This window comes from Mesoplodon densirostris, chromosome 19, assembly GCF_025265405.1.
Source record: "Mesoplodon densirostris isolate mMesDen1 chromosome 19, mMesDen1 primary haplotype, whole genome shotgun sequence".
Classification (NCBI taxonomy): domain Eukaryota; kingdom Metazoa; phylum Chordata; class Mammalia; order Artiodactyla; family Ziphiidae; genus Mesoplodon; species Mesoplodon densirostris.
Genome location: NC_082679.1, coordinates 59,340,916 through 59,360,462, shown reverse-complemented (window position 1 = coordinate 59,360,462; position 19,547 = coordinate 59,340,916). Strand labels below are relative to the sequence as shown.

General features: G+C 53.9%; 1 protein-coding gene across 1 annotated transcript in view; it reads right to left on the bottom strand.

The window, feature by feature from the left end:
• Positions 1 to 19,547, bottom strand: part of CMIP (c-Maf inducing protein) — a 237,850-nt gene that overhangs the window by 60,183 nt on the left and 158,120 nt on the right. The window contains exon 3 of the mRNA XM_060083738.1: positions 17,116 to 17,166. Within this exon, the coding sequence (XP_059939721.1) occupies positions 17,116 to 17,166 (51 nt within the window). The remainder of the gene's footprint in view (positions 1 to 17,115; positions 17,167 to 19,547) is intronic.

The window sequence follows — 19,547 nt, the reverse complement described above, 5'->3', positions numbered from 1 at the left end:
TTACTATGATGATCTCTAGGTCCATCTATGTTGCTGCAAGTGACATTATTTCATTCGTTTTTATGGCTGAGTGATATCCCACTGTATATATGTATCACATCTTCTTTATCCATTCCTCTGCCAATGGACGTTGAGGTTGCTTCCTTGTCTCGGCTGTTGTAAACAGTGCTTCTATGAACATTGGGGTGCGTGTATTTTTTCGAATTAGAGTTTTCGTCTTTTCCGGATATGCCCTGGAGTGGGATCGCTGGATCATTGGTGGTTCTATTTTTAGTTTTTTGAGGAACCCCCATGCTGTTCTCCATACAGGCTGTACCAATTTACGTTTCCACCAAGAGTGTAGGAAGGCTGCCTTTTCTCCACACCCTCTCCGGCATTTCTCTTTCCTTTTATGAGGGTTACACATCTGCCAATGGTTGGCAACCCCCATTACGCCAGCTGACAGCCCAGGGTTTCCTACAGCTGGGCACTGAGCTAAACTCATCCCAGAACAACTGTTTCAGGGTTCTCAATCCTGGCTACGCATAAGAACCATTTGGGAGGCTTAACAACATTCCAATAACAGAGTCCAACCCCAGGCCAATCTCATCCGGCGGCTGCTGTGGGCAGGGTGGAGCCGAGTCATCTGGTTCTTTGGGCGCTGGTATATTTTAAAGTATATCTGAACACCAATGGGCACAACAATGTTATTCACAACTGCCAAAAGGTGGAGGCAACTCAAGTGTCCATTGACAGATGAATGGATAAGCAAATGTTGGCTATGGATACAATGGATTATTCAGCCATGAAAAGGAAGGGAATTCTGACACCTGCTACAACATGGATGAACCTTGAGCACGTTATGCAAGTGAAATAAGCCAGTCACAAAAAGACAAACACTGTAGGTTCCGTTCACAGGAGGGTATACCTAGAGTCGTCAGATTCATAGAGACAGAAAGTAGAGAGAACGTAGAATGCGGGTTGCCAGGAGCTGGGGGAGGGGGAAAGGGGAGTTCGTGTTTAACAGGGGCGGAGTTTCAGTTTTGCAAGATGAAAAAGTTCCAGAGAAGGATGGTGGAGGTGGCTGTACAGTGTGAATGTACTTAACGCCACAGAACTGAACGCTTAAATCTCCAGGTGACTTGAGCCTGCAGCTAGAGGTCAGCCCTGGTGGTCCAGTCTAAGGTGGCAGATGTGACCCCTGCACACTGTACAGACGCGAGACCCCAAGTGTAACCTGCTCCGGGTCAAAGCGGCTGTCTGAACCAGGACCCCTCCTCAGGGTCACCTCATTGTCCCGAGTCACGGTCAATGAAGAGACCGTGAGCTGCATACATAGGTACAGCCCTGGACCTGCTCTCAGCCTCTGGAAATGCTCTCCTGTCTCCACATGGCCTAACCCCAGGGGCTGGGGAACGGGCAGTGCCCAGGGCGGGGCTGCACGCACCTTCCGGCTTGGTCACAGCCCTCTAGGGAGGCTGGGGGCTCCCCAGTCCTGCTCAGCACACCCGGCGCTACACCCTCACTGCCTTTGCTCACATGCCTTCCACCCCTGTCAACTCCTGGGGTGCTCAGAGGCTCAGTCACGACCCTGCTATGGCCCTCAGGTGTGTGCAGAGTGGCACACCTCTGCATTCGGACTTCTGCTGCTAATAAGCTGTGCAGCCTCAGGCAAATCATATCACCTCTCTGAACCTTAGTTTCCTCATCTGTAAAATGGGGATAATAGTCGTGCCTGCCTCTTGCAGCTGTTGACAAGATTAAATGTGATATTTCATGCTGAATCGTATAGATGCTCAATAAATGGTAGCTACTCAGTCAGCAGGACATCGATTAAAGACAGTTAACTGCTGAGAAAAAATAAAGACCCTAAAGAAAAAATAGAAACCCCTAAATGCCCATCGATAGGGAAATGCCTGAACACACTATAGCCACATGCAGTATCACACCAGACAGCAGTTAAAAGGAACAAAGGCAAGCCAACAGACCTGCCACGGATTCCACCCCCACGAACTGTGTTAAGTGTAGAAGCAAACACACACACATGTATGTATATATTTACATGCCCACGCTGTACATATATGGGTGGGGAGGGGAGGACCATAGAGGGGGCTGAGGAGGAGCTTCAGCTTTATCTGAAATGTTTCAAACTGTTGCAGGAAGCCATAGCCGTGTATTATACATTTAATTTAAAAGAAATAAAATTCCCAGGATTACTTCCCTTTTTTTTTTTTGCAGTCCGCAGGCCTCTCACTGTTGCGGCCTCTGCCGTTGCGGAGCACAGTCTCCAGACGCGCAGGCTCAGCGGCCATGGCTCACGGGCCCAGCCGCTCCGTGGCATGTGGGATCTTCCCAGACCGGGGCACGAACCCGTGTCCCCTGCATCAGCAGGCGGACTCTCAACCACTGCGCCACCAGGGAAGCCCCGGATTACTTCGTTTTTGAAATGATACGTGTTCACTGGAAAACCAGGATAGTACAGAACGGTGTCCAGGAAGGGAGTAATAAAGCACACAAGAGCTCGAGGTGTGGGCTCACCGCCTGCACATCTGTATGCTGGTGACCATCGCTCCACGGAATCTCTTTCTGTGCACGTGCGTACCCCTGCCATAAAAGTGTACATAAATTTAGCCCATATTGTATGTGTTGGCTTTTTTGTTTTTAATTTATTTATTTTTGGCTGCGTTGGGTCTTTGTTGCTGCGTGCGGGCTTTCTCTAGTTGTGGCGAGCGGGGGCTACTCTTCGTTGTGGTGCACAGGCTTCTCATTGTAGTGGCTTCTCCTGTTGCAGAGCACAGGCTCTGGCACGCGGGCTCCAGTAGTTGTGGCACGTGGGCTCAGTAGTTGTGGCTCGCGGATTATAGAGCACAGGCTCAGCAGTTGTGGCACATGGGCTTAGTTGCTCCGCGGCATGTGGGATCTTCCCGGACCAGGGCTCGAACCCGTGTCCCCTGCATTGGCAGGCGGATTCTTAACCACTGCTCCACCAGGGCAGTCCCTGTTGGCTTGTTTTTTTAACCTCACCTCTGCCTCCCGTGCATCTCCCCCATTCCAGAATCCATGCTAAAAACAAACCATATGGTTGGCAAACATTTTCTGTAACAGGGTCAGGTAATAAATATTACAGGCTTTTCTGGCCACACTCTGCTGTTGTAGCACAAATGGGTGGGGCTGGGTCCCCCCAAACCTCTTATTTACAAAACCAGGCAGTGAGCCCGATAGTCTGTCAACCCCCGTACATATCAATTCAGATATTCCTCCACGGCCATACGTTAATCAAATGCAAATATATAGAGAGATTTTCTTTGGTCCTTAGCTTTTGTTTTACGAAAAGGGCATCACATCATACGTGGATCTCTGCATCTTGCTTTTTCTCTCTTAACACCTGGAAGTGGCCCCATGTCAATCAGTATAGATTTTCCCATGCTGTGTGTTTTTATAAGCCACCTCAAATATCACTGGGCAAAGGTAGCATACACGTTTAGAAAATGAAAAATCAAGCCAACAGGAGTCCTCTCGTCTGACCTCAGCCTTCTGTGCAAATCCTCTGGGAGGTCCTTCTGGCAGCAGCCATTGGGTGCTGTGACCGCCATACATCAGTGACCGGGAGCATCCCTGACCAGACAGCCGGGTCCCTTACCAGGCACTCTGCGTCAAAGAGCTCTTCTCCAGGGGCCACTGCCTGCCCTGAGGCGGCCCCCTTGGTCCAACACGTACTTCCACGGTTCCCGAGATCAAAGCCACTCCCCCCACCCCAGGCTCTCATATACCCAGAAACGTGTCCTGATTCTCCTTAATTGTAAACTCGACCCAAGGTGTGGGTGAGACCCCACCTTTAACAGAATGTTTAAGAAGATCCTATTATTTTCCTGTAATGATTTTGCCAATGACATTAGTGGTGCTGGGAACCCGGTGCAGAACTGAACCACATCTTGAAGAGCACAGTGGGGGCCACTTGTTAATCAATAGCAGGAAAGGTTGTTTTCTGAGGAAACAACCCCCGCCCCCCCCCCATTGCTAGCAACTCACCAAATAAATTTAAAAATGCAAATAAGGTACCAGAGGCTGCTTTTCCTCCGCCGTGTGGGAGAGGCCGGCCCGAGCGAGCTTGGCTGCGCTGAAGGGCAGAGGACAGCACAGGGCTGTTGCCTTTGGGTCCATAAAGGGAAACCTCTACCCCAAATAAGGAGTTCTCCAGCTTGGCTTCAGACGGTAGCATCTCAACAGGGGCCTCCGCTGTTTATTTGACTAACAACTTTATCTAGTGCTCGCAGCACTTCAAAGGCATCCGATCCGTTCATCCCTTTGTGTGGGAAGCTTCTAGTCCTTGTCGGGCTGCCGCCTCTGGGCTGGAGCCATGGCTCCTGCCACAAGCGGCCTTAATTTATGAGCACCCTGGAAAAGGGTCCAGTTCCCTAATTAATTCATCCGCAGCGGATCGTCAATGGGCGTGCCCAGGCAGGCAATGAGGGTGTGCTTGAATCGTCAATGGGCGTGCCCAGGCAGGCAATGAGGGTGCGCTTGAATCAGCGTGGGGCGTACTCCTGCCTTCCCGATCGGGGGTCTTGTGGGGAGGCAGGATGCACCAGGGGCTGTTCCTTCCTTGCTGAAGAAGGCCCCTCAGGCAGGCCCAGGGCATGGTCAAGACAGAGTCCAGGGGTGGGACCTGGGAGGCATTCACAGCGGTCAAGTCTGAGTTGCCCGCACAAGTGGAGGAGAGGCTGGCAGAGCAATCCAAGAGGCCTCCCTGCTTGATCGCAAGCCGAGAGGGACCCAGCAACGGGGCATAAGGGACACAGAGGAGGCTCAGGCCCGGGTCTGAATTCTGGCTCAGATACAGGGGGAAGTTATTTACTCTGAGAGTCAGTTTTCTGGTCTGCAAAATGGGGACACAATCCTACCTCCCAGGGACTCTGTATAGACTAAAATAGGGCAGCAGATGAAATGGCTGGAAAAAGGTCAGCACTCAATAAACGTCTGCTGCTCTTTCCCCTTTCTTCGTTTTTTAAAACTTTTATTTATTTGTTTGTTTATTTCCTTTTTGGCTGCATTGGGTCTTAGTTGCGGTATGCGGGGTCTTTCACTGCGGCGCGCGGGCTCTTCATTGTGGTGCACGAGCTTCTCTCTAGTTGTGGCGTGTGGGTTTTCTCTAATTGTGGCGCACGGGCTCCAGGGCACGTGGGCTCTGAAGTTTGTGGCACGAGGGCTCTCTAGTTGAGGCGTGCGGGCTTAGTTGCCCCGTGGCATGTGGGATCTTAGTTTCCCGACCAGGGATCGAACCCACGTCCCCCCTCATTGGAAGTTGAATTCTTTACCACTGGACCACCAGGGAAGTCCCATCTTTCCCCTTTCTTCAAGCTACTGCCGTGGCTCTCCGACTGTGCTGTGTATCAGAATCACTTGGAGGGCATGGAAAACACACCTTGCTACACTCTCCTCCCCCACTTTCCAGCTTACAAGACAGAAGATCTGCATTCCTAGTAAGTTTCCAGGCTGCGTTGAGGCTGCTGGTCTGGGAACCCCACTTTGAGAACCACCGAGCTACAGTTCAGAACCCCCAGGGTCCATTGTGACGGAGAGGCCTCGGAGGAAATAAAGACCATCCCTGATGGAAAGTTCAACGCAGATGCTGACAAAGCCTTCGAGAGTCAACAGATGCCAACGGTCTGCTCCAGTCTGCCACCTTCGGCCATTGTTGAGCTGGTCCTTGATCTCCTGGGGGAGCTTTTCAGGGTCCACGCACTCTCGGACGTCTGTTCCAGCCCAGAGGGCAGATTTGGCCCACTCTGCCAAAGGGTCTTATCCACGCATCTGCTTGGTTCCCACTGCTTCTCTAGCTCCCACCCGGACACAAACCACCGTGGCCTCCTGCCGCCAAGGTCAGCAGGCTCCATGCGGGTGGCTTTAGCACCCTGGACAGGGGCAGGCTCTCTGTCCATTTCAGAGCCTTCTGCAAAACCATCCTTGGGGTCTCAGAGGGACAAGGGCCATGGGACTTCTGCCCTTGTCTCCTGATCAATTAGCCTCTCTCCCAAACCCCTTTCCATCCAGAGAGTTGGCTGCCCGCTGGGTATTTTCTGATTGCAGGGAGACGTGAGGACCTAATCCCTCTGTGGGGACAGGCACTGCTCTTTTCGGAGGCTCTGTTTGGCCTCGTCTCTGAGCCAACAGGCGGGCAGGAGCCTTGGAGGCAAACCCAGAACGGCAGACCACCCTCCCCTCCGAGGCCGGCCCCGCCCCCGCATGCCCCCCCGAGAGCTGCCCAGCATGCCTGGCTCGGGGGGCTTGCTGTCCACCACCCAGCTGCGGAAGGGACCTGCAGACTCCTGTAGAACAGAAGGTCTTCCTGGTCAAGAGATGGCCTCCCATTTATGTTTTAAAGCCTTATTTGAAGAAAGAGAAAGGAAGAAAAAAAAATTTTGCCTTAAAGGGCAGAAAACAAGTTCACCCGCAAAATGTTTACGTGGAAAACTTGCTTGTGTGGTGCGGTGACTCATCAGCTCCGTCAAAGGGTGCGTGGGATGACACGCTGAAGCCCTGGTCCCCCTCCTCGTCTGGGAACGAAAAACAGCCCACAAATGCTCTTCTTTCCTGGCTGTTTGGAGGGTCAGCTGTCCCTCCTGAGGCCCAGGGAAGGCCGTCATGCAGGGGGCACTGGGGTGTCTGATGTCTCCAAGCCCAGTGCTGGGGCAGCAGGGGGCAGGGAAAGGCCTGGGGTCCCAGGGACGTGGTGCAAACCCAGCTCCCCTGCTTCCTGCCCTGCGGCCCAGACAGGTCATTCCACCTGGGGCCCCTGGGCTCCATGTTCTTGACCTTTGGAGTGGGATGGTTAAAGGGATCCAAAGGGGTGAGGATTAGGTACAAGGTGCCTCTCACTGCCTCTGGCCGGTGGACGGCGGGCACTCAGCAACGCCTGTCCTTTCTCGCAGAAACTCAGCTTCTCAACAGTAAAAACTGAAAGATCTAAAGTCCCACCGGGCTTGACCCTTGTCTGAATGAAATACTACAAAACCATAAAAAGAAATGAAGTAGATCTGAATGTGCTGTATGAGCTCGTGTACGAGCTCAACCACGATACGTAATTAAAGGGTAAAGGACCAAGGAACACCCAGTGTAGATAATAAAACCTGTGTGGTGTTTTAAAAGGAATTTTCATAAAACCTTCTGAAGGGCCCCATGAGACTAACAGGACTGCCTTTGGGAAAATGGGGTTGAGGCAGGAGGGACTATGCATTTTACACCCTTCTATAGTTTTTAGAATTACCGAGTACGTGCATAACTCATTGGTCTTAGACGCTAACAGCGGATATCTGGGGAGTGAGGGACTGGCTGGAAAAGGGGGCAGGAGGGAATTGTCCTGGGTGACAGGAACCTGGATGGTGGTGATTCAGGTGACTACAACAGTCAAAACTCACCAGACCCAGCAGAAAAATGTGTGCATTTTGTTATGTCGCAATTATAGCCCCATTTTTTTTAAAACTTACAAAGTGTTACCAGAGGTTTATGGACAGTGGGAAATTTTTTTAGTTTTCTTTGTCCTTTTCACTATTAAAAGAAAATCTTAATAAATGCAATTTTAAATGTCTCACCTTAGTACTCTTGTATACCACTGGTAGGTGTATAAATTGGTTTGGACCACTTTGGAAAACTGTTGCGCAGCCTCCACCAAAGGGGACCCTCTGCTTGCCCTACGGCCCGTGCTCAAAAGGCTGTAAACATACGTTTACCAAGAGACATGTTTATAATGGTTCTATTCATAATAGCCCCAACCTGGAAGTATCTGTCCATTAACAGAATGAACAAATTAAGAGTCTATATTCATTTAGCAGAATGTTATGGAGCAAAGCAAATGAATAAATTACCGCTACACAGGATATTATATATTGCATAGATAAATCTTATAAACATAATTTTGAGCCAAAGGAGCCAGGCACAGAAGAGTTCAGCCTGTACGATTCCATTTAGATGAAGTTCAGGTTCGTGCGAGACTAATCCATGCTGCTGGAAGGCAGGAGAGTGGTTTCCTGTGCTGGGGGGGCGGCGGTTGGCAGGGACTGGAGGGCCTGGGTGGGGGAGGGGGGCGCCAGGGAGGTGGTCATGCTCTGTGTCTTGATCTGTGTGGTTACACAGGCTGATTCTGTGAGACTCTGTGAGAATTCATCCAGCAGTACTCTTTTGATCAATGCACTTTTCTACATGTATGTTATCCCTTAATGAAAAGTTTACTTAAAAAACAGACCAAAGGACTTCCCTGGTGGCACAGTGGTTAAGAAGCCACCTGCCAATGCAGAGGACACGGGTTTGAGCCCTGGTCCGGGAAGATCCCACATGCCGCGGAGCAGCTAAGCCCATGTGCCACAACTACTGAGTCTGTGCTCCAGAGCCCGCGAGCCACAACTACTGAGCCCACGTGCCACAACTACTGAAGCCCGCGCGCCTAGAGCCCACGCACCGCAACGAAGAGTAGCCCCCGCTCGCTGCAACTAGAGAAAGCCCGCGCGCAGCAACGAAGACCCAATGCAGCCAAAAATAAATAAATAAATGTATCAAAACAATAACAACAAAACAGACCAAAGTGCCCCATGTCTATTCCAAAGAGAGATCTGGTTGGGGAAAGTGGAGACAACTGCAAGGGCTTAACGCCCATCTGGGGCTTCCCGGCCTCTGTGGGCTCAGACATGGGGCTACACCAACCACACCCGCAACCTCTCCAGGCCTGAGGTGGCACCTCCTCCCACCAGAATAAGGGGGTTGGGCTCCGAGACCCACCACCCCGGCTTCAAATCCCAGCTCTGCCTGGTTCTAGCTATGGACAAGCCCCTTTGCCCTCTCAGCTCCTCCTTCAAGATGGGCCTGACTTTGAGAAGACTGCAAGGGAGCACACATCAGAGCCCCCAGCACAGCTCCTGAGGCCTGTAGGTGCCTAGTAAGTGTCCTCTCCGTTTACTGTAAAGAAAGCCCACGAGAGCGTGAGCTCTCCTCCCCAGGCCGTCCTGCCCTCTGCCACTTGTTGGTTTCAATCCCTGAAGCTTCCCTTGTCATTGGTTACAGGGTCCCCGATGACCCACCGAGGGCCGTGCGCTGTGGCTGGGAGTCGCTGGAGACTGGACTGTGGTCCTGCCCGGGGGACTGGCAGCCAGGGCCCCATGGCCGCCCTTGAGTTCCGTTGACCACAGGTGCAGGAGAAGTGGCCTGGCTGGACTCACCTCTGTGAGGGCCTCTGCTCTCTGGGGCTTGGCTCTGCCACCAGCTGCACCTCCCGCTGAGGGCCCCCCCAGAAGTCCTGGACTGTGATGGGCCCCCTGCCTCGTGGGGAGAGCCCCTCCTTTCACAGTTCTCTGTGGAATCCCTCTGATCCCTCATAGGAAGTCACAAAGCCCTCTTTGACCAAGTGCCAGAAATTAATCTGGATGGAATTCCTGCCTTTCGACCTGGAGGAAGCAGACCTGCGGCCGGGCCTGTAAAAGGACCGAGGGCACCTCCTGCCCTCCTTGCCCTGCTTCTCTGATTTACCTTCCTGCTCAGAGGCAGGACGGCTGACACGCATGACCTTCCCAGGCAGTGGAGAACAGGAAGCTCAGCAAAGGCTCCCGTGAAAAAGCCCCAAGGAGGCACAGGCCAGAACTGACAGGACTGGACGTGGATTCCCAGTAATACTCAAATTCCACAGGTCCAGGAGGTCACTATAGCGGGTGTGGTGGGAAGCTTTCGCTCCCTCTGTCAACTCAAGTTGACCAGCAGGTACCATGTGGAGAAGAGTTCTGCCTCAGGGGGAAAAGAGGTCAGCGATTGATTAGTGATGCCTGTCATGGGGCTCACTGGGGGTTGGTGGCACGCGTGTTATGCATGTGCCCCCTTCCTTCTAGAGCCCTGTCCTTTGGAAACTTTCTACACAAAGAGAAAGAGGCCTTGATCGCTAAAGAAGAATCATTTACATTGATCCAATACTTATTCGCATGGCAGGTGCCATTCTAAGTTCTTTATTGCTACTGACCCATTTAACTCTCACAGGAACCTAATAAGCTTGGTCTTATCATGACCCCCACTTTATTCAGGAGGAAAAAGAGGCCCACAGAGGAAAGCAGCTAGTCCAGGGTCCCAGAGCCCGTGGGCGGTAGAGCCAGGATTTGAACCCAGGCAGTGTGGCCCAGAGCTCTCCCCCTAGGCATTACAGAAATTTTTCTTTGGGGAGCAAATTGGCAGTATGCGGAAAGAGTCACACACACACAAATACCCCTCCTCTCTGCCTGGTAACCACTGTTCTGGAAACCTGCCCTAAAAAGTAGTTCAAAAGAAGCAAAAGCTTGGCTATAGGTGACAGTCATGACTGCATTATGTATAACTGAGAAAAACGGTAACAGTGCAAACGGCCCAAAGCAGGTCCTTTGGCCAATTATGCCACGACCTCTCTACAGACGTGATGGACATATGCTGAAACGTTTAAGCTGCAGCGTTCATGCTGGCAGGACCGTCTGCGCACCTGGCCACAGCTGCCAAAAGGTCCGTGCAAAGGTGGATGAAAGCTGGAAGGGCATTTGCAGGAGTAAAATCTGCCCTCAGGTGGGGACTGGCCAGAGCAGAGCGGTCTCTGCCCTCGAACGTGGTTGTAAAAGCGTTTTCATGATCGTGGTAAAAGGGCAGAGAAAGAGGGGAGCGGGGCAGGAGGGATGGGCTGTGTGGAAATGACAGGAGGTGAAACAGGGGTCACTGTCTTCCCTCTAGACACTGAGAGCCCAGCAGGAGCCACGTGGGAGCGTGTGGCCCAGAGCCAAGGGGGGCCAGGAGCAAGGCTAGGTCAGGTAACACAGCCTCGATGCTCGAATCTGGGGACACGGGTGACATAGTGTGTTTGGGCAGATGTGTAAGTGGCTGGTCCTGACCTTGACCTTCCGGGGCCCAGGCCCAGGCCCAGGTGGTCTGCCGTGTGCCATGCGCCATGCAGGGCGGGCAGGGCGCTCGGCCCTTCCCACAAGAAGCAGGGGCTTGCCAAGTCAGAGGTTAATTCACATAATCCTCAAGGGGACGTCTGTGAGACTCAGAGAAAAAATGTAAAGCTCTCATGAAATGCTTCACGAGACAAAAATACCACAGCCCCCGACACGCAAGGCACGAGGACAGACAGGCGATGGGGATGGTCAGGAGCGCAAGCCCGCAGGTGTGAGGGAGGAACTGTCCAGTGCGTATGTGTGTCTGCGTATGTGTGCGCACACACATGTGTGCGGTGGAAGCCACGTTCCCAGCGGTTACGATCCCAGGTTCTGGAATCAAACTTGTGTTCAGACCCCAGCTCTGTCACTTAATAGGTGCGGGCCCTTGAGCAAGCAGTTCACCTCTCGGCCTCTGTCTCCACATCTGTGAAATGGGGAAGCAGGAGGACGCGTCCCCTCCTCAGGGTTGCGGGGATTCAGCGGGGTGGTGAGCGAGGCGCTGGCATCTGCTCAGCACAGGAGGAGCAGCCCATGGAGGGTGCTGAGGCCACCGGCCGCGTGTGCTGAGGCGGGGCTGGATTTAGGCTCGGGGGCGTGTGCTAGGGGATGCGTGCTCGGGGGATCTGCAGTGGGCAGAGCCGGGGAGTCCAGGGGCCGCGGCTGTGGGACCAGAAGTGGCTCTTCCCCCGGGAGTAAAGGCCTCGGACTCCTGTGCCCAAGAGGGAGAGGGAGGAGGGTCCGGGAGGAAGGTCAGAGTGGAGGGTGACAGCAACCCCTGGAGGGCCCCACCCTTCCCCTGCGCAGCTTCCCCTCAGGGGAGGGGCATCAGCTCAAGGGCTGTCTGTCCCCTCTGACCCAGCTGCCCCCAGGAATCTCAGCACCAGCGGGGCCTCTCTCCCTGCACGGGACTGGGGGTGATGGTCCAGCCTTCCCAAAAGGGCGACCCGATGGGAGAGAGAAGCCAGGCTCCCAGCCCCACGCCCTGCACCCCCGGTTCCTCGCCTATGCACCGGGGACCCTGGTTGGGGCTCAGTCCAGGGCCCGATGTGGAAGCTAGACTGTGACATCATTGGGAGCGGCCGCCCTTGGCAATGGCCGTCCCCTCATCCATGAGACGGGGTAGCAAAGACCTTGCGGAACCACTACTGCAGGCCTGGTGGTAGGAGCGCCCCATGGCCTGCGCCAGGCAGGGCCCTCCGAGGACAGACTGCCCACCCCCTCGGATCTTACAGACATGCCGCGGGGGCACTGCAGGGGCTGGGTGCCCACTCCCACCCGCTGGCTGCTCTGATAAGGGCGCATGGGATGATGGTCCCACAGCCCTGGGAGGGCAGCCCTTCTTCACGCTGACCCAGTGGGCGAGGTGCTAGTTAGCAACTTCCCCATTTCACAGAGGAGAAAACTGAGGCCCAAATAAACACACCCCACACCCAATGCACCCATAACACAGTCACCCCCTCGCGCTCACACACACACACACACACACAGACCCCACGTTCTTCTCCACCCTCCTACTCTCTACAGAGGATGGGGTGACCACGTCGCTGTGGCCGCCCCAGGGGCTTGGGAAACCCTGCCTGAGGACTCGGGGAGAGGGCGACAGCGTGGCCAGGGCAGCAGGCCAGAGAGGATGCGAACCTGGGCTGGGATTTTCCCAGAGCCAAGTGCGTTCCTCTGCCTGGCAGCCTTGCGACAGGAAAACAGGCGGCTTCTGGTCTCACACAGTCTGCTCCCCGCCCCGGCTCTCGGTCGGCCCCCGGGGCTGTAGCTGGTGACCCAGCTTCCCCCAGGGAGAAAATCATCTTGGTTTTCAAGACTTCTGTGCAAGGGCCGAGGAACCCCTCTCAGGAAGGGAGAAGGCGTTTTTCAGAGCTGGAGGCACCAGAAGCGCCGGCTACACAAAGTGGGCACTTTTTGGTACCTGGCTTTTTCGGGGCTCCTTCAGGGGCACCTTATGCACGTGTCTCTTCCCAGCCAGGTACTCAGGGTCTGTGGTCCAGGCCCTTGTGCGCCCAGACGGGCCTGTCCTCACAGCTGTGAGCACCTGGGCCTCTTGGCTTGAACCTAGAAACAGGCCAGCCTCCTGACTGCGTTATAAGCACACACTGGACCCTCACAGCCTGCAGCACACTCTGGCTCTGTCACACAAACCAGGCCTGTCCCCTCCTGGCCTCGTACACCCACACAGCCCTGTCCCCTCACAGCCTGACACACATGGGCAGGCCTGTCTCCCCAGGACGTGGCTTCCAAGGTGCATCTGAGTCAGAAATGAGGCCTCATTAACTCAGTACAACTGTTTATGCCTCCATCCCCCCAGGAACTGGCCTCAGGGGCCAAGCCACCCAAACCAAACAGGCCTGGCCTCCCCAGAGAGCCCCGAGGACAGCGCGCCCTGCTCCAGGGCATCCTGGGAGGGGCTGACGCTGCGGTCCCACCCCCTTCCTGTCGTCCTCCGGCCCCGGGTCTCCCCTGCACCTCCCTGACCAGTGCTGCCCAAGGGCGGGAGTCCGGGAGGAAGGGTAGAGATGCCCGGAGAGAGGGAGAGGTAGGGAGGGGGGCCCGGGGGCCAGGATGTTGGGGGCCAAACCCCTGTCCCCCCTCTGGGGGCCTTGGGACCTTGGACAAGTGACTCCGATTCCCTCACATGCAAACGTCAACAACAGACCATTCAGTGAGCTGAGATGACGCACAAAATACAGAGCCCAGCGCGGAGGGAACGCTCCCGACGCGCTGTGACGGCCTGTGGACGCACAGAGCCGAGCTGAGGCCACGAGAGCAGCGGGACCCCCAGGGTGCAGACAGGCATCAAGAGCATCACACAGGTGTGTTTCTCAGACTCTGCCCTGTTCCACGCCACAACTTGAGGTAGATTCTAGAGCGGTGCTTCTCAAGTTTTTTTTCCATTATCATTCCCCTAAGGAGCCTTGTAAGATATCCGCCCCCGGCCCCCCACCAATTTGCCCTGATCCCTTTGAAACTAAATTCTAGAAAATAAAGATTTTGTTGAGCAGGTTGAACTAGGAAGGCCACACACCACTGGAATAACTTTAGGTTTTTTAAGCCCCAAAATACCAATTTTGACCCCCTTGGAGGCAATATCACACCTGTGGAGAATGCCCTGGAGGTGTCAGTATAACTGGAGAAAAACTCGATAAAGCAACAGGAACGCAGCATTTAAGAGCTAACATTGTTTACAAATAGAAAAAGTATTCTCTATGTGCGCTGCAGCTACAACAGGGACGTACACGTTGGTATAGGAGAAAAAGTGATAAACACAACATTTAGAAAATTTAAAAACTCAAGCTGAGGTTGTGGGATTTCTAAAGTCCTTAATTTTGATGTTCTATGGATGCCCCCCACCTTTTAGTTAAAGATAGAGAAAAGAAAAGGAAAGAAAAAGAAAAACCCCAAATGGTTGGTGGTAAATACAGAGGAGAGAGTAGCTGTATCAGGCAGGAGAAGCAGGACACATCCCGAGTGGGCTGAAAAGGCCAAAGCTCAGGATCAGGCACAGCTGGATCAAGCAGGAGAAAGGGCAGCCCCACAAGTCTGTACTGAAATCCACTGTGTGACTATGGGCAAGTAACTAGACCTCTCTGAGCCTTGTCATTTGCTGAATGACAATGAACAGGAAGGCCCCTGGCCGTGCCTTGTATATTATAGGTACTCAGTAACCAAATATGGATCAATAAACACTTGCTAGAATCTATGCGGACCCCAAGATGAGTCACCTATAGAACCAGGATTCGAATCTGGGTCTCAACACAACAGCAGGCAGTACGTCAAAAACACCTTATGTTTCTTTGCCATTTTACAAGGAAGGAGAGCACGCCTCCCTCCAATCTCATCAAAACCGAGTGGCAAAGAGCCACAGAAATGAAATCAGGTTGCTGATACTGAAATATCACTGCCACCTGGTGGCAGCGTACCTAAATTATGGGGGGGGTGGGGTGTCCAAAGGGAAAAACTGCCAGCATCTTACACATGCCTAAGACACAAGCAAATATCGAAACAGTGAGAACAAAGGTCACCATCCATCACCTGGCAAAAGGGCCACTCACTGCTGAGCATTTGCTGAGTCCTTGATATCCTGATCTGAGTTTCCTGGATGCTTGCTTTCTTTTCTTTTTAAAAATTCAACTGATTAGATTTAACAACCATACACAAACCAAACACCACCAAAATTGAGTGCAGATATCCAGGTCTTTATGAGAACTGCTAGAAGCCCAGGGATCCCCAGTTCTGTACTTGCTCAATCAACTGTCTGAACCCCACATGCAATCCTTGACGTCTGAATTTGAACATTTCAAGCCTGTCACTCTTAAATCATCCTTCTGGCTGTCACTGTCTCCCGAAATTTGGCTTTCTAGGCCCACCATCTTAGTCATCCCTTGTAGCTGCATAATATCCACACATTTCACAAGCACTGCCTTTTAGGTGTTCCCAGAGATTCCAGAAAATGGTTGAAGAAAATGTGGACCAGGGCAAGGAGGAAAGCAGAGCTCTGTGAAATCCACTAAAGACCACCTCTTCCTTGACACTGATCTCGGCCACCTTTTCAAAGAGGCGTTTCCCCAACCTGTCAAGTAGGCGGTATGTCTCCAAGTACTTCCTGCCCCACCCTGAGCTAAGAAAAAGCAAAGCAATCACTTACTGAGGACTCACAAGGAAAACACGCATGAACAACAGAAGAGGGAAGCCTCTAAGTAACCCCTGTCCGTGGCAGTGAAGTGGCCTCTTCCTGCAGGACCACCACTGCACCATGCCTCTATTCCTCTCTCCCTCTCGACTGCTCTGGTATTTACCTCCCAGGTGGCCCCTGGCAGGTCCTGATGTATGTCCTGCCTGTCCCGGGACACACCTGGCCGCAGACAGCCAGGCCCTAGGGACGATGTCCCTGCAGAAATCAAGCTCTCAGCAGCATCTGCAGACTCTGAGCAGGCATGTGCCACTTGCCTGCTTAGCTGTCACCCGGGGCCTTCTGCCTGCGACCAGAAACCCCCAGGAACGGCAAAGACCTGGGCCTGAACACTGCCCCAGGCCCTTACCAGCTATGGGAGTTGGGCTCCGGTCTGGCCTCACCTTCCCTGCACAAAAAATGGGAGCAATGATAACAAGCCACCTTACGAGGCTGCCGCAGGGTGAAATAAGCGTGATGGGCCAGCCTCATGTTCCAGGCACACAGTAGGTGCTCAGTAAATGCCAGTCCTTTTCCTTTGCGGCCCCAACTTGGAGACTCGCGTTCAGCCTCTGAGATGGACACACTGGCCAAAGGAGAGGACCTGCAGCTGTCGGGGAAGGAGGGGCGTGGCCTGCTTTGGGACCAGGAATGTAATTTTCCGGGGTTGTATTTCTGTCCTCCGCCCAGCTGTGACGAGAGCCCCTCCAGAGGCACGAGAAGAATTCTAAGTGTCCCTTTGGTCATCCCAACACGGCACATGGTCTCAAACCCTGTCCAGGGCCAGCTGCTCATCCCCCACCGCGCTCCAGATTACAGTAAAGATGACAGCTCAGGACAGGCACCGGTCATCCTAGCCATACCCTGCTGGCTCTGCGAGCCCGCAGGCCTGTGACGCCTTGTTCTAAACTAAAAGGTCAGAAGGCAGGAGAGACAGGGGGGCAGGGCGCGAGGGTCCTGAGCCACGGAGCAGAACGTGGACTCCTCAGGGGCCTGGGAGGACCCTTCTCATACATCTGGCCCCTGGGTCTTGAACATGACCAGTCGGGAACTAATTCACCGTGTTTATTAGAAGGCCGGGGACCATCCTATGCAGAGCTAGAAGTGGGAAATTAGGCCAAAGGAAGTGAAGCCTCTGGAAATACGGTTGGGCTTCTGCATCTCTGATAAATTTACCTCTGCTGGCTCCTTCGGAAGTTACTTTCAACACATCACCTTGAGCCCCTCAAGTGCTGCCTGCCCGAGCCCCTCACATGAGGCCCTGTTCTGAGATCAAGCAGTTCTTTGATCCTTTCGGAAGCAGGCACCACACGATAAGGCTCCTGGGCAAAGTCAAGGGCCAACTGGGCAGGAGCACAGTTTCACCATCGCAAGGGGGAAAGGCATCAACCATCCAAGAGGGAGGTGGGGGGCTTCCACACAGTGGAGCCAAGCTCCTGGGCTGAGCCTCCTAGAAGGCAGGAGACCTCTGCCCTCACGTCTCTGGGTGGCAGACCAGCTCCTCCAACAAGCAAGCAAGTCAGGACTTACCTTCCACTGCAGAGAATGGAACCACTGGTCTCGCAGGTAGCTGTTGGCAGCCTACAACGAGAAGAACAGGACAGCGAGGTCAAGTCACTGGCTTGCATCATTTCAGGGCATTTTACAGGCCAGCATGAGAGCCCCAGCCTGCTCTGTCCTGCAGGCTCTGCCCTGTGACCCTGAAGAGCCTTCTGAGGCATGCACCAAGCTGAACCCCTTGTGTGTAAAACCAAACCGGAAGTGGTCACCTGGGGGACTTGTCTGAAATAGACATTGCTGCCACCGGGCGCTTACTCTGCTGGGTAGACACTGGTGGCTGGAAGAGCTTTAACTGTACACGTATCGTAACTCATCCGGGATCAGAGAAGGGGCCAGGATGAGTGGGGAAGAGGCGTGTGGGGAGATGATGATGATAATGGAGCTGCCTGGGAGCTCCCCAAGCCCTGCTCAAGGCACCGGGCCTTTGTTATCCCCGTAATCTGTCATCAGCCCTCACGACAGCCCTACGAGGTGGGCAACACTGTGTCTATTTCACAAAGGGAAAAACTGAGACCCGGAGCTCTCACGTCAACTGACCGCATTTAAACCCAGAGCCTGGCTTCCACGCCTGCCGGTTTAACCACCGCACCTCCTGCCAACTGCAGAAAGCCGTGGTAGAGAGCACCCAGCCTTGACCTCGGGCAGAACTACATTACAAAGCACCGTGCATGGAGCCAGGCCTTCCTTGATCCACACCACACCAGTTCAGAGACTTGGGCCGCTCAGCCTCACGGTGCTCTCACCCCCAGTTCTAGCAGATTTGCTGATGGCAAAAGCAGTATTTACGGCACGTTTGACAGGCCCTAGACGGAGCACTAAGCCCCACGCGTGGACTGGCTCATCCAGTCCTTGTAAGTCAGTGCTGGGAAGCTGGCACTGTCAGCATCGTTATCTCTATGGTACAGATGAGGAAACTGAGGCTCGGGAGGTTAAACTCTCCCACGGACTCACAGGCAGTCGGTGTGGGGCAGGGCCTGAACCGGTGGTCTGACTCATGCTGAAACCACAGCGTGATGGCGTTTCAAGTTTGCTGCTGGCCACCCCCAAGGCAGACACGCAGCGTCTGTTCCCTGCCTGACCCCACAGCTCCCTGTTTCAAGTCGCCGTGACCCTGATGGGCAAGGGTCTCTGACAAGGCCAGAGCCTCGCCCCAAGCAGGAATGCCCATCTTCTTTTCCTGAGCCACACAGGTGTACACGTGCACGCACACACAGCGTGTGCAACTTGGGGTCACCCTCATTCAAGGAGATCCAGGTCTTGCAGATTACCTCCCCCAACTCCCGCCAGATCATCGAGGAAACATCAGCAGTTCGCCCAGGGCAGAGTCTCGGCAAATCTCTGGGCTGGAACAAATGAAGCAGTTCAGTGGCCTGTGCAGCCGGGAATCAGGCTCCCATGGGCAAAGCTCGGAGACTCATTCCAAACCCTGAACAGATCCACTCCAGCACCTGGAGGCAAGGTGCGTTTGTCTTTCTGCCCCGCGTGGGGAGCAGGCTGGGGGACACCGTCCATGGGATGCAGGAACGTCTGCAGCAGCTGAGTCTCCAGCAGACTCGGGTTCGAGCCCCCATCCTGCCATGGTCTAGCAGTGTGACCTGGAGCAAGTTCCCTGATGATGCAGAGCCTGTGACACCTGACAGGGGCAGCAGAGGCTGAAGCGGAGTCCACCACGGGGACCAGAAGCCCCCCCTCTGGAGGGTCCATGCCTGGGTCCCCTCCTGTCAGTGCTGGCCTAGCTGTGGTCTCATGACAATTCTTGTTCATTAGGGTGACAAAATACATCCCACACTCAGGAGTAGCGGTACAAAGATACCAAGTGATGAGATAATCCATGTAAAATGCTTACTCAGCGCAGCGCCAGGCATGGGCAAACACTACCAACAGCAGGGTTCCGGTAGCAGCACGGCCAGTGCTGTGCTGATACATGCGTAACAACAGGCTCTCCCGGATAAAAAGCCCCGGTCACAGTGTGTGTGGACTTCCGTGAATGAGGGCACTTGGCTGATCCCACGCTACCAGGGGCCGTCCCTGGACCAGAGCTGAGAAGAGCTGACCCCGATCGGCTCTTGGGTGCTGGTACAAGCCAGTATGACCTGGCTGCAGCACGCTTCTGGTCCGCAACCGTTTGTCTGCTGTTTAACACCCCGAGGTAGCCAGAGAGAGGGGAGGTGTGGTAGGTTGAATGAGGGGCTTCCAAAGACTGTCCATGTCCTCATACCCTGGGAATGTGTTACTTTAGGTGCAAAGGGACTTTGCAGATGTCATTAAGAACCCCGAGATGGGGAGATTATTCTGGATTCTCTGGGTGAGCCAATGTCATCACAAGGGTCTATATAATAGACAGGCAGGAGGTCAGGGAGTCAGAGAGGGAAGTAGAGGTTGGAATGATGTGGCCATGAGCC